The following is a 15,563-nucleotide window of genomic DNA, read 5'->3' as shown; positions in this document are numbered from 1 at the left end:
AGACATTTTATCTATGAGCTAATTACTTGCAAAGCAAGACAAATTTTGTTCCATAGCTAATTAATTTCATCCAACCACCTTGAACATATGTTCACAGAGAAGATGGGTGAACACATGAGTGATTTTCCAATCTAAGAGGAAAATAAAGCCTCAGATACTATGCTCTACCTATGGCAAATCTGAAGGCGTATGTTTCGTTTATAAAGAACAAGATATCCATATGGGTCTGTTTTGTACAGAGATCTTGAGTAAGCATTCAGAGCAAAAGTCAAAGAGCACAAATCAGTTTTGGACTCTCAATGAACTTCTGTATTTCTCTGTAACTTGAAAATTATGTAATTTAAAATTATTATCTGAAAATAAAAAAATTATCCTGTGAGAGTATAGAACCACTCTATAACACATTGGGTGGGCTCCTCCAGCCCCTGGCTGTACCCCAGGCAAGTTGCTGTCCCCCTCTGAGCTTCCCACACAGACCTTTCCACTTCTTCTGCATCTCTTTAGGTTGTTCTGTCATCAGTATATTCCTTCAGAACATTCTGAGCACCTACCCTTTGCCCTGTACTGTGCTAGATCCTAGGAATATGAAGATGAATTAAACGCAGCTCTTTCCTTTAAGGAGCTATCAGTCAGGTGGGGAAGGCTAACATATAATCCAGTAGCTGAGTTATCGTGTGCTAAGTGGTAAATAGATAACATACAAGATGTGGGAATTCCAGGAAGGTCAGGCTATCGTCTCTCCCTGGGAGGTGAGACAGAGCATCCCAGAGGAGACATGCAGATGAGGGACATCTTCAGCACTGTGGAAGTCCCATCCTTGCCCTTCACTGAAAATATTCTCCATACTCTTCAGAGTTTATTCTGGAGGATACAAATCTACAGGAAGTACTACTAAAACACTTCTGATATCGGAATATATTTAGTGTCACTAGATGGTAAACTGTGACTCTGGGATTGTAGGGGAGTTTAAATCTGGGATTGTAGGGAGACTTTAACGTCAAAGCTCCTATCAGGTTGTCTTTCTCAAGAGAACAGAGCCCTGTGCAGAAGAATGTTATGCCTCTCATCAGTTGCTATGATATCTATGAGTAGGAAACCTATTTTTAAAATGAGGCTAGTTAGTTACTAATTTCTTACGTGTAAAGACAAAATCTTATTAAGATGTCCTTCTCAAGTTAGTTTATAAATTTGATGCAATTCTAATAAAAAACTCAGTATATTTTGGAAACTGACAAAATAACTCTCAAGTTTATTTGGTAGAACCAATAGTTGAGACTAGGTAAGAACAGTTTGGCCAACTATAATAGAGAGAGACTTGCTCTACCAGGTAGTAAAATGTATTGTAATGCTAAAATGTATGTAAGCCTAACAGTCATACAAGAATCAACAGAACCACAGAAAAGGTACAGAAACAGACCTCAGTACACACGCAAATTTTGTATATGCTGAAGTTTACATCACAATCCAAAAGGAAAGGAAGAATTATTTAATAGCATTGATAAAATTAACTATTGGGGAAAAGACAATTTAGATTCTCAAATTATATCAAAATTTTAAAAATTCTATATAAATTAAATAGTTAAATGTAAAAATGGCATTTTTTTAACTAGAAGAAAGTGTAGTGATATTGAAATGATCTTGGAATGATCAAGCATTCTAAGCACAAATGCAGTGGAAGAACTCAAAGCAAAATCTCAATAGAGAGGCTGCTTAATAATGATTCTTTCTGTATTAAAAAAATCATGAGGGCCGGCTCCGTGGCTTAGCGGTTAAGTGCGCGCGCTCTGATGCTGGCAGCCCGGGTTCGGATCCCGGGTGCGCCCCGAGGCACCACATCTCCGTCCAACCCGAGGCCGAGTCCCGCGTACAGCAACTAGAAGGATGTGAACCTACGACATACAACTATCTACTGGGGCTTTGGGGGGAAAAAATGAATAAATAAAATCTTTAAAAAAATCATGAAAATCAAAATTTTAAGGCAAAGGTCAAACTGGGGAAAGTATTTATAATAAATATGACATATTAATTCCTTAATATAAAGATTTCTTACAAATCAAGGAAACTCTAATACCCCAATATAAAAGCAGACAATAGACGTAAACAGATTATTTTATCAAAGAAGAAATACAAATGGTTAATTGAAAAGTTTTAATGTTCAAGTTTCAATAAAAATATGAAAATTAAAGCAATGAGATACAATTTCTCACCCATCAAATTAGCAAAGATTTTTTAAAACTTATAACAACCCATACTAATGAGGCTGTAATAATATAGTCACATAGGAGGGGTGAAAATTGATACAGATGCTTTGAAAGTAACATGCCAATGTTTATGAAAAGTCGTTAAAATATTCCTTTCTTTATTCTCTTTGGCCTAAAAACACTTCTTCTAGAATCTAACCTAAAGAAATATATATATGCACAAAGATTTGTATATACAGACGTTCATCACATCATCACAATGTTATAACAAAATTATAAATTATAGAAATGTTTAACAGTAAGAGGATGATTAAACAAATTAAGGTTTATTTATTTGATAAAATACTATGAAGCCATTAAATTTTTTTCAAAAAATTGAATGAACTGGGGAAACTATATATTATATATTGATATTGCTTTAATTTTCATATCTTTGAAACTTTGACAGTAAATTTTTTATTAACCATCTGTATTTCTTTTTTGTCCAGTTTTATTGAGATATAATTGATGTATTACATGGTATTAGTTTAAGGGGTGCAAAATAATGATTTGATATATGTATATATTGCAAAATGATTACCACAATAAGTTTAATTAACATCCATCACTTCACATAGTTATTTTTTTTTTTGTGGTGAGAACTTTTAAGATCTATTCTCCTAGCAACTTTCAAATATACAATAACTATAGTCACCATGCTGTACATTACATCTCCAGGACTTAGTTATCTTGTGATTGGAAGTTTGTACATTTTGACCACCTTCATCCATTTCCTCCCACCCCCACCCCCACCTCTGGCAACCACCAATCTGGTCTCTGTTTCTATGAGTTTGGTTTGTTTAGATTCCACATACAAGTGAGATCATACAGTATTTGTCTTTCCCTGTCTGAGTTATTTCGCTTATATTTCTTCTTTATAGCTTTCTCTTCCCCCCCTCCAATTCTCTTATGTTAAACATTTCAAAGTGTTTAAAATTCATTTTCTTTCAAAAGACTCTTCATTTAGCTGGAAATTCAAAAAGCGGATAATCTTAAATTCTGTGTAGGCCAGAGGGTTATACTGGTTCTCATGACGTCTCTTCCTCTCTGACTCCTAATATTCTGTGATTACTTGATGGCACACAGATTTGTTTAAAACTCTCAGAATTAGTGTGTTCACAGGTCCACATTACTAATTTCCATTCTTGTGTGGAAGCTATTGCTATTGAGGGGTAGGGGGGGAGAGTTTAGCGGAACTCTCTAAGCACCTGTAAGATTTGTTGTGATCCAGTTCCTTCCTCTGGCTAATAGTAGCCATCTCAGTACCTCTCAGCTCTCACACTGATGCAAAGCAAGGGAGAATGAAGAGTATCGTCGCTAAAAAAGGGAAGCTGGACCAGGACCTTGCTACTCAAAGTGTGTGGTCTGCTGGCCATCGTCATCTGGGAGCATGTTAGAAATGCAGACTCTCAGCCCTACCCCAGACCTTATGAATCAGGATCTGAATTCTGTAATACTGAATCACATATAGCAAAATGTATTGTTATATTCATTTAGTGAAAGGTTTTGCTTTCCATTCTTAATTTTTAAAACTTACAGCTTTATTGCTTTAAATCGTTTCTTTTTTAAAATTAAGAGGCTCTTTTTTTTTTTTCCTTCTGAGTCAGAACTCGAAAGATACTTGGTTAGAGTGGTATTTTTTACCTATTATCATATGATCCTTGTTCTTTCAGATATTGTGTTAATTCTTCTTGTTTCTCCTTATCATATGATATTTTGTGTTCTGCCATCCATACCTAAATTAGTGAAGTAAAAATTTTAAATTTGATAGTTGGATTTAAATTTTTTTTAAATAATAAAAATAAAAAGATACTTAGTTAAGGTTCACAAAAATGATATGTCAAGATAGCATCCTTGACTTGCCTAGCACTGGTGGTAATATTAGTGTGTGATTTTTCACAGGTGTTTGAAGAAAACAAGAATAGGTTTGGTGGTGTCCCAAAATACGGAGGATGGATACTGGACAACTGCCCTATTATAAGAGAACTGTGGCTAGTCTTAGTCGAGAAGGGAATTATACCTGATTTAGTAATCTGTTTATTGGATACGGAAAACGATGGTTGGTAAATATTTAGTATGTAAATTTGAAAGTGGAGTTTTATTGCTGATAATATTTTTAGTTAAAATATAAAATGGAACACTCTCCACCTTCTCTAGGTACAAATACCACCCCAGTGATTGCTTCACGACCTAGAGGTACACAAAATGAGACTCCATCCATAGAGTAGGTGGCCAGGGATAATGTGCTGGATCATTAGGCCCTTATAATTATTCTCTGGAGCTGAGGGTTTAACTCCTCTTTGCCGGTCAGCACTATAACTTCTAAATGAAAAATATTTAAGGCTGAGGGCAAAGACTATGCATTAGTCCTTCTTCCCCTCAAATGAGAAAGATTAAGTACATAAAGATAGCAGAACTAAATTTTAATTATTCTGTCACTTTATACAAATTTATAGTAATTAAAACAGTGTGGTACTGGCATAAAAACAGACGCATAGACTACTGGAACAGAGTAGAGAGCCCAGAAATAAACCTGCACATATATGGTCAACTAATCTTTGACCAGGGGGCCAAGAATATTCTGTCATTTTGCCTCTTAAGGAAATATATTTGAAAAGAGAGTTTCCAGGGAGAAAATAATATACTACGTCTTTTCATGTTTTAGTTATTTATACCATGCCAATATATATTGTTTAAAAAGGATTTAAGATGGTCTCTTAATATTTTAAAGAATTTGGGCTCTATTTAGGTAAATGCTTAAAGGAAAATATATGTGGATATAGGTAGAAATAATTTTTCATTGTTAATTTCCAAAATATATCTCACTATATTTGATTGAGCTTCAAAATTAATATTATTCTCTTTATATTGTATTTCAGGAAAATATTTATTTCATAGACTGTATTTAGAGAATAAACCTGAAATTGACTCTAAGATTTTAGAAAGATTATCAGATGAACTACAAAAGAAAAAAGACGAGGAAGAAGCACCAAGGTAAAATCAGCCTGGCATAATAAAACAGATTACTGAATCTTTTATAGCTGTTAAATGTCTGCTTACTCTTTAATAGCAAAATGGTGGTCTACTGTCTAGATCCAATTCTAATTAATTCTAAGAGAATCAGTAATTTCACAAATGCTTCCAGAATCTCTAAAGTACAGAGTTGTAGATGTTTTCACAGCCCCAAATGAAACTTATTCTAAATCAAACGTCTATTGTCAAAAGACTGTAAAAAAATGAGCACAGGTATTTTTTTTACCGTATATATCTGACTTAAATAATTTTGCTAACTAGCATCCACAAAGGGAAGAAATAATATGATAAAAAGTAAATAAAATACTCTTGTGTGATATGACTGAAACTGAAGTCTAAGTTCTACACAGAGAAAGAACTAAGTTAGTTGTTTATAGTTGACAGGTTCAACATGAAGAGCTTATCCTCTGATCTGGGGGCAGTGAAGAAACTTCTACAAATGTGAACACATATCTATCTAAGCTTTAATAAACTATCAAGTTCTTCAGATTGGAGAATAAAGTATAAAAATAAACAGTTACTTAATTTGCTAGTTGTTCTTCCTTGCTGAAGCATGCTCTTTAGATACTAAAAATTTTAATTTGTCCACAGGGATTCCTACTTCTCAAAGTGATAAAGGCTGAGACATTTAAGAACTAAATTTATTTATGTTAATCCACTAAACCTCCTCCTATTAATGATAGCAGATATTAGCAGTTTGAGCTGGGATTTAGGAGAGCTCTTTAAGCTCTAGAAATTATGAAGCTGCTCTTTGACTCGTCTATCCAAGTGGTTTATAGAAGTGGCTAATAACTGGCCGCAAAGTCCTTCCTCGTTCTTGTCGGGTCTTAGATTCTTAGCAGCAGCACGCTGTATCCAGGTTTTGGATAAGGAAAGTCTCATGAAAGATCCCTGCCTGGACTGAGTAGAACGACTGCCAGGTGGCATGCAATCAGAATGGGGAAGGAGTGCAGGAGCAATACCCAGTCGTCCCAGAGGTTTGGGTCGTGAACAAAGAGAAGTCGAATTACACTGAGACGTCAGGCTGGAACGCAGGATTTGGAATATGGTGAAAGAATACCCCTTATTAACAAGACACACACTTGTTGGGAGAAGAGGTGTCGTAATGTCTTTCGAAGAGAATGTATGTAACTAGATTTTCAGAGGAAGGGGAAAGGGGCACAGAGAGCACTGAATATGAGAGAATGACAGGCCTGTAGAGCAGTCTTAGGAAGAGTGCCGAGGGTGCTCTGATGTGAATGGGCCCTACCTTACTTAACTAGGCCCCTGCTGGTGAATACTTGATACAGTTTTTTGATATTATTTTTAAAAGATGCAATCAATTTTCTTATACATGTTTCTTTGTGCAGTAGTATGCCAATTCCTGAGAGCTAAATTCCTAGATATAGAATTTCTAGGTCAAAGGTATACACATTTTAATTTTTAATAAATATTGCCTGTTTCCATCATTTTACTATCTTTCCTTATACCTATCTTCACCATTAAGGCAGGTTTAGTGCTTCAACCCTGATGAAAAACAGGTTCCCTCCAGATATTGAAGTTTCCATATTCCAAGTCTCTTTAAATTTCATCAGAAAATATTTTTTCCGATTACAAAGATGAATTTACAAATTTTTATTTATTCAATATAGAAAAATTTTTTAATAAAATGTTAACAAAAAATGTTAAATAAAATTACAAATTCTCATAATGCCACCATCCAGAGATAATTACTGTTAACAGTCAGGTTAGTTTTCTTCTAGTCATTAATCATCATTTATATACATTTTAAATACAAAATTAAAATTGTATTATACATAGTTTTATATTATACTTTTTTTTTCACTTATCATTATATTGTGAACATTTCTCCTTTAATCAGAAGGGAAAATGGTATCACTTCTCCCATTTGTCTTTTCAACTTGGAGTTAGACAATCCTTTATTCATTTTGACAGGTTTCCTAGTTAATAGCCAAAGTTTTTCAAAGTACGACATTTCAATTGTTCTTACTAAAAGAAAACCCTAAAAATTAACTGGCCTCAATATGACTAAATTAAATATTTACATTGTAAAGTAAAAAGTATAATGAATATTATGAAAAAGTTACTCTTTATTTTTACCACTATAAGCCTCAAATCCTAGAATATTGTGCAATGTCTGAATTTCTAAAGATAATTAAATTTTGGACCTTTCATTTCAGAAAAGCCACAGAAGAGGCACTGAGAATAGAAGAAGAAAATCGAAGGCTATTTGAAGCTCTGAAGGAGAAGGCAAAAGGCAAACACAGATTGATATCATTAATAATGTGTCATTTACTTTTGTATTATTACTGCAAGCAACTGCAGTATCTCCAGTGAATTACAGACGGAGTGACCATATTTCCCAGTTTGCCCATGAGAGTCCAGGTTTATGCCTGTGGTCCTGAAGTATGTATTTGACTCCCATTCATTCTCAAAGTGTTCCAATTTCGATAATAAATTATATGGTCATAGGAAAAAACTCCTGACACAGATACCTACTTGTGTACCCTCTAAGAAGGGTACACAAGACAGCATGTGTAGCGTGTCTAAAAGTGGTTACCCTTGACATGGATGACACATGGCTGTTGGAATTACGTCCATTAGAAGGATCCTGCAGGAGTTGAGAAAACAGCCACACTTACTCTACCCATTGTCATTGCACTTAAACTTTCATCTCCATTATAGAAGAACTTACTCTAACAGTTTCTTTTAAGACTTGAATTCTTAACCTGGGGTCCATGGAAAAAATTCAGAGGTCTGTGAACTTGAATGGGAAAATAATTACAACTTTATTTTCACTAGGCTTTAACTGAAATTTAGTATTTCCTTCAACTAGTAATTAATATAGGCAACAAAACACAATAGTATCAACAATGCCTTGACTTTGTCACCAATAGAAATGAAGATATTTTCATATCACATTACAGTTGTATATATCTTGTTTATGCTTATCGCTGTTCTAAAATTATGGTAGTTATTAAACCAGCTGCTAATTCTTGTTGTTTAATGCATTAGTAAAGATGCACAAATTTCCTATAGCACAAAATATATTTTTATATCTTGATAATTGTATTTCAACATAGTTGGTTTCTTATGTATTTTAGTTTATGAGTTTGAAAGCATTATTCTAAGAAGGAACCGTAAGTTTCACCAGACTGCCAAAGGGGTCCATGACTCAAAAGAGTGAAGAGTATCTGTTTCAGTTTTCCATTGCTGTGAAACAAGCAACCCTCAAATAGTAAAACAACCTCCATTTTTATCATGCACACAATTCTGTGGGTCAGGACTTCAGGTAGGGCTTGTCTCTGCTACCTGAGGACCTCAGTTCTGCCTTTGAATGGCCACCTTGGAAGTAGCTCCTCCCACCCCAGTCAAGCCTTCAGATGACTGCAACCCTGACTGACATCTACACTTGACTTCATGAGAGACCCAGAGCCAGAACCACCAATTAAGCTGCTCCCAAATTCCTGACCCCAGAAACTGCAAGGATAATATATGATTATTGTTGTTTTAACCACCAAGTTTTGGGGTAATTTGTTATGAAGCAATAGATAACTAATACAACACATACTTAGTCAAAATCACAGATAGTACAAGGATCTTAGAATACTTTTCAGTTCATTCCTGATTTATATGATACACAGATTATCTGTTAGAGTTCTAGAAAAAAGTATTAGAACTTTTTACATTTTTCTGTATCATTCTATAGATTCTTTTTATATGTATGTTTTATAAAGTACCTAATATGAACAAGAGCACTACTTATAAATAACTAAATATATGCATATTGGAAGTATATGATAAAGGTTTTTTCTACTATAAGAGATACTGAGGTGAAAGACATTTTGAGTTTCTGGTGTAGAGCACATAAGTTCATCCCAAACCCTGGTAGCAAATTCAGCAAATGCTGCTGCTTCCTTGTGTGTATCACCATAAATTCTCTGTATAACATAAAAGATTCACCACATTCCAAGTCACTTACTTGGAAGCCACATGCTCTGCAGTCCTGGTCAGACTTCAAAATATAAGGACCCTTCAAGATGATTGTCTCTGGTTGCTTAATCACCCAGATTTAGATTAAAATCCAGTGCCAGAGGTATCTCACATCACTAGAATGTGATTCTTGGAGGGTACTCCTTGGGGGAAGGAATTCCCACAAGAGTCCAGAAAACAAGCTCGTTTATTTTTTCATATCTGTGCATAGGAAGTACCTTGTTTTTCAGTCAATTTCATAAATATATTAAAGAGAGTTGGGGAGATGGATTTTCTGACACCACCCATATGATTCACCCCATCTTCTTCCTGAAAGACTTCTATGTGTTTATTTCTTATAGTGAGCATCAACAACTACACAAAACTTGGAGTTATGCTTTTCAAATTTACATTGAACATATTGATCAACATACTCTATTATTTGTAATTAGCTATAAGAAAATATTTAAAGTCTAGCCTAGTGCTGCCCAATAAAAATATAATGCAAGCCACATATGTAACTTTAAATTTTCTAGTAGCCACATAAAAATTAAAAAGAAATGGATGAAATTAATCATATTTTATTTAATACACTATATCCAAAATGTTATTTTAATGTGTAATTAATGCAAAACCTATTGATATATTTTACATTCAATTTTTCATACCAAGTCTTTGAAATCCGTGGTGCATTTTATACTTACGGCACATCTCACGTTGGACTGGCCACATTGCAAGTGCTCAATAGCCATGTGTGGTTAGTGGCTACAGATCAGACAGTGCACTTCTAGCCGTTCCCTTATTGAATGGACATTCTGGCTGTTTCCAGTTTTGTACTGTTATAATATTGGAGACTGCTATAAACATTTCCTCTTTTGAATGACCCCTTAGGCTGGTGCTCCCATAGCACTCTAAGCACATGACCACCTTCCTTTACCACTACATTTTAATAGATAAGATATGTAGATAATATATCTCTCTCCCTCATTAAACCACATGCTCTGGGAGGGCAGAGGCCATTGCTTGTTTTGGCCTCAGCACTTATCGGCATGCCTGGCACCCAATTAAATATTTGTCGACCTAAACTAAATGATAATTTATTTCTTCTCATTTTTTTCTAGAAATGGAAGAGCCTGAAACTGAGGCCGAGGAGGAGCTTGAAGGTGAGGAGTCTGAAGCTCACAAATGGTTTGAGGACCTTGAGGTACCCCAGAAGACCAGAGGGTCGTTACCTGAAGAGGCCGACGTAGCCGAGGTCCATGAAATAGAACCTGAATCAGGTTAGACTTCATTGCGGGCCAAGTCCTTCTTTCTGCTCATATCCATTCGTGTGTTTGTGCGGGCATGCATGTGTATATGTGTTTATATGTTAATAAAATGGAAGCGGGCTAAGAATGGAGAGATGAGCGCCCAGAGAGCAGTCATTGAGTCCCAATCGCAGAGCTCGAAGTGCGATGGGAAAGCCGAGTCTGCTCTGTCCCAGTGCTGGCACTCAGGAGCAGAGCCAGCTGTGTCATTTGTGGGGCACGTTACTCAAAAAGCAGGAAAAATTGCCATTAAAGGTACTAAAATATAAAGCTTTTCTTTTTTTCCATGTCTCTCTCTCAACTTGTCATGGTGCTTTTTATTTGCTATTGAATGTCATTCTAAGTAAAGAAAAATTAAAAATTTAAATTATTAGCATGAATTCTATCGCTCTTCTCTATGTTGTGCAATGCAATTTTTAAATGAAAATATGAGAGCATTTCACTTGTATGCAGAATCACCAAAATTACACAATTCGTATTTTATAGCTCGTACATGCATATGTATTTCTTTCTTACCAGAATACTAAGTTTCGTGCACAAAACTAACTCAACTTTTTATTTCACTTCTTATTATGCACGTATTCTATCAACACTCTCTACCTCTAGCTTCCTAACCATTAAGAAAAGACTGAAAGGAAAAGGAAGTCTGGCCTGCCCTATCTTTTCATTTCCTTCTATGTCATCATTTTCAGCCTAAGTGTTTAGCTAATACAAGAAAGTAACATGAGTAAGAAAGGTTACGATGGGGTTCCTGGGTCTTTAATGTCTCTTAGAATGTTATCACCTTCTTTCTGCACCTGACACAAGTTCTAGTTCAAAGGGAAAGCATCTCTCAGGGCTGTCAGCATCCTCCCCTCCCCAAACCACTCAGTTATGCTTACTTGCACACATCATGATCATGGGTCCCCTGGAATTCTACACTCATGATGAGGCATCACAAATGCTCATGAGAATGAGATGGCAAGGAATGGCAAACACATATTGTGTATATCTCTGCTCACATGCATGCTCTATTATCCTATTGGAGTCCTTTTGGATTTCACTTACAAAACACAGTGCAATGATAAAATTCTTAAAAATTTCAAGATGAAAACAAAAGAGCTTTAAACTAAGTGTGAGGCCTTTCTGAGAGAGGAATCCTGTGCAAGTGCACAGGTCGCACACCCATGAAGCCAGCCCTGCCTCAGAGGTCCAGTTTGGTGGGTTGGGGCAGGGCAAGAAGGAGTCTCTGGGCAATAAAAGTCACTCTCAGGACTGGAGAGTAGGCTTAACACAGCAAGGTAGGGTGCCCTCCGCCCACCCCATGGTGGGAGTGAAGCTCGTAAACGCATCCAAGCACGGTTAGTATTGGATTAGAAACTAATCCTGCAAACTATCTTCAGATACCTGCAGCTAGATGCCAACCTGGAGCAATTAAGGGCTGGGCACCTGCCGTTTGCTGGTAAAAGAACCAGGATTAAGGGGAATTTTTAAATAAGAAATCTCAAGTTCAACATAGCTCATTTTTACTACAGGGATTGGTATTACCTTTATGGGACAATAAGAATAAAATCAGGGCCGGCTCCGTGGCTTGGCGGTTGGGTGCGCGCGCTCTGATGCTGGCGGCCCGGGTTCGGATCCCGGGAGCGCCCCGAGGCACCACTTCTCCGTCCAACGCGAGGCCGAGTCCCACGTACAGCAACTAGAAGGATGTGAACCTATGACATACAACTATCTACTGGGGCTTTGGGGGGAAAAAACTGAATAAATAAAATCTTTAAAAAAAAAAAAAAAAGAATAAAATCAGATCCCTTGTGCCAGAGAAGCTAGCAGGATGAAATACCCAATTTCCTTTTAGGAGTCCCACACCTCTATTGACTGGAGCTCCCACCTAGAAACTTCGTTGTTGTCTTCAGTACCTAACCAATCAGGCTGACAACAATTCTCCTACCCACCTGCATTTTGCAAGAAGACAGACCATAAAATACCAAAGGAAATAAAATAAACTGACATCCATTAAATATAACCCATCAAACATATCCCCAGAGTTCCAATATCCACAATGTCTCACAATTAGTATTTACTAATGTAACAAGTATAGGGGATGATATAGTTTTATTGCCTTTTATCTCATTATTTCCTGCAGGGAACCTACTGGGGATGTTCTAAAGCAAGTATCCTACTCCATTTAGGGTCAGTTCTAGCCCAATGCTGTAGACGTGACTGGGCTTCTCCAGGGCTGGTTCACCTCTGTGAAATCATGGGTCTGTTTTGCCATATTAAACCATATTCTCTCACACAGAGGGTCCTGCATCTGGTTTAGTTAGTGATTACCTCTTCCATCCAAGGGTCCCTTCCCACAAAGTCTTCTCTAAATAGCTTAAGTAGGCAATTATTTTTTCACTTAAAACTACCCTATCTAGTCACAGAAAGACACATACTGTATGATTCCACTTATGTGAGGTACTTAGAGTAGTCAAAATCATGAAGACAAAGTATAATGGTGGTGGCCAGTAGCTGGGGGGAGGGGAGAATGGGGAGTTGTTTAAGGAATAATTCAGTTTTACAAGATGAAAAGAGTTACGAGTATGGGTGGTGGTGATGGCTGCGCAACAGTGTGAATGTATTTAATCCCACTGAACTGTACACTTAAAAATGGTTAAGATGGAAAATTTTGTGTTGTGTATGTTTTGCCATAATAAAAAAAAAAAAAAGAAAGAAAACACTGCCCTAACAAATCCACTACTTTTGGAATTTTTTTACATTATCCAGAGTACCCTATTGTAGACAGTGGCTGCCAAGCATATGTCCACATCCTAATTCCCAGAACCTGTGGGTATTACCTTATTTGGAAGAAAGGTCTTTGCAGATGTGACTAAATATCTTTAAGAAGGGGAGATTATCCAGGATTATCCAGGTGGGCCCTAAATGCCATCATAAGTGTCCTTATAAAACAGAGGCAGAGGGAGATTAGACTCCCACTCAGAGGAGAAGGTGATGTGACGATGGAGGCAGCCATTGCAGTGATGCAGCCTCAAGTGAAAGAATGACAGCAACCACGAGAAACTTGAAGAGGCAAGAAAGGATTTTCCTCCAGAACCCCTGGAGGTAGCACAGCCCTGCCAACACTTGATTTCTGACTTCAGTCCTCCAGAACTGTGAGAGAGTACATTTCTGTCATTTTAAGCCACCAAATTTGTGGTAATTTGTTACAGCAGCTACAGGAAACTGATACACACCCAGAACAGGTTTTTTTATGGCTCATGCTAGGGAATACATCTTTTCCTTTGGAGTTTGACTTCTGTCTGGGACCAAAAGGTAATCATTACCTCTGTCAGTGCTCAAATAGGATGACTGAAGTTTCATTTCAATCCTGTTGTCACTCTAGACTTCTAAAAATGGAAGGACACGTGTATTGCTTAAAGGTCAATAACATTCAGAGGCTAGGTAATTGCTTTGATCATTCCCAATTTGCTCTCTTTATGTACTGTTTAGGTATTGGCAAATTACATGGAACTTGCAAGAACACGAGCTTAGAGTAACCATTGGCTCACATCACAGTGCTTCATTCCAAGCACTTCATGGGTGTAATAGAGTCAGCTATTAATAAACATTGGGAAATGTATTAATTCCTTTAACAAATATTTATTGAATTCCTTCTAAGTGCCATGCACTGCCCTAAATACTAGGGACTCAGCATAGTCAAGACAGTCAAGGTCCCTACCCTCAAGGAACAATCATTCTATGGAGTGAAGAAGAAGAATAAACAAGTAAATAACTAAGACTGTTTATGATAGTGTTAAGTGCTATGAAGAAAATATGTGAAGGCACTAAAGCAGTGCCAGGGATATAGTAGGTGCTCAGTAAATGCTTGTTGAATGAATGAGCAAGGTGGAGACCATGGGGATGGTTTGGAAGAGGCAACACTAAACATTATGGTCAAGGAAGAGTGTCATCTGAGAAGTTAATATTTGAGGCAAGACAGAAAGGCTGAAAAGGATCTGGAAAAAGACCCCTCCACTGCACAGGCCCAGAGGTGGGCACAGCTCCACATGGTCATGGAAGAAATTGAGTGCGGCTGGAACAGAGTGAGCAAGAGGGAAGTTGGGGATGAGCTTGGAGAGCGAGGCAGAGGCCAGAGGCTTGGAGAGTTTGGAGTTTTCTCTAAGCACAAGTCGTCATGTGATCTCATGAACATTTTTTAAATTTCACTTTGGCTGCTATATGACAGGTTATATCATTGTTCTGCACCTCAAATTCTTCATTTGCCAAATAGAGTTAGGTATATTTACCCAGCAGAGTTTTTATAGGGATAGAAACATTTTATTTAAAGCACCTAACACGGTGTCTGGCAAGTAGTTGATGCTTTAGCATCATCATTACCAGGCTGGCACTTAGGGCTTTGTTCCTCATCTTCATATAAATTCTGAAAAGGCAGAGTTCAGGATTCCTACCCTAAATTAAGCTAAACTAAATCTTAGTGCTCTCAAAATCAATAGTTACATTCCCTCCCCTGATATCGGAAGGAAAGGAACCAGCATTTTGGGCTTAGACCAGTCAGGATAAATTCCAGGAGCTGGACATGGAGTCGCCCCCCTCAGCCATGTGGGGAAGCGATAAACACGGGAACAAAAGCACCGCTGGGACAGGAAGGAAGAGGAGGAAATGGCGGATTAGCATTAGCAATGGTGAGTTAGCAACGGGGTCTGCTACAGAGTGTGTGATATAAAGTCTCTCCTTCATCTCTGCCTTGCTGAGTCTTCACTAAATTCCACATTGCTCTCCAATGATTGTTTTCAAGTAGACTATTGGGAAGTGTATTAATTTCCTAGAGCTGTGGTAACAAGTTACCATAAACTTGGCGGTTTAAAACAACAGAATTTATTCTGTCACAGATTTGGAGGCTAGAAGTCCAAAATCAAGGTGTCAGCAGCGCCATGCTCCCTCTGAAGGCTCCAAGAAAGAATCCTTTGTTGCCTCTTCCTACCTTCTGGTAGCTCCCAGCAAGCCTTGAGTTTCTTTGGTTTGTAGT

At 37.1% G+C, this 15,563-nt stretch overlaps 1 protein-coding gene across 1 annotated transcript in view; it reads left to right on the top strand.

The window, feature by feature from the left end:
- Positions 1-15,563, top strand: part of AK9 (adenylate kinase 9) — a 117,698-nt gene that overhangs the window by 45,604 nt on the left and 56,531 nt on the right. Inside the window, exons 17-20 of the mRNA XM_087443988.1 lie at positions 4,143-4,299; positions 5,120-5,234; positions 7,454-7,530; positions 10,367-10,525. Coding sequence (XP_087300114.1) covers positions 4,143-4,299; positions 5,120-5,234; positions 7,454-7,530; positions 10,367-10,525 — 508 coding nt within the window. The remainder of the gene's footprint in view (positions 1-4,142; positions 4,300-5,119; positions 5,235-7,453; positions 7,531-10,366; positions 10,526-15,563) is intronic.

The sequence above is a fragment of the Ceratotherium simum genome, chromosome 19 (assembly GCF_057802395.1).
Source record: "Ceratotherium simum simum isolate JZ-2026a chromosome 19, ASM5780239v1, whole genome shotgun sequence".
Taxonomy (NCBI): domain Eukaryota; kingdom Metazoa; phylum Chordata; class Mammalia; order Perissodactyla; family Rhinocerotidae; genus Ceratotherium; species Ceratotherium simum.
This window is presented reverse-complemented; position numbering and strand designations above follow the sequence as displayed.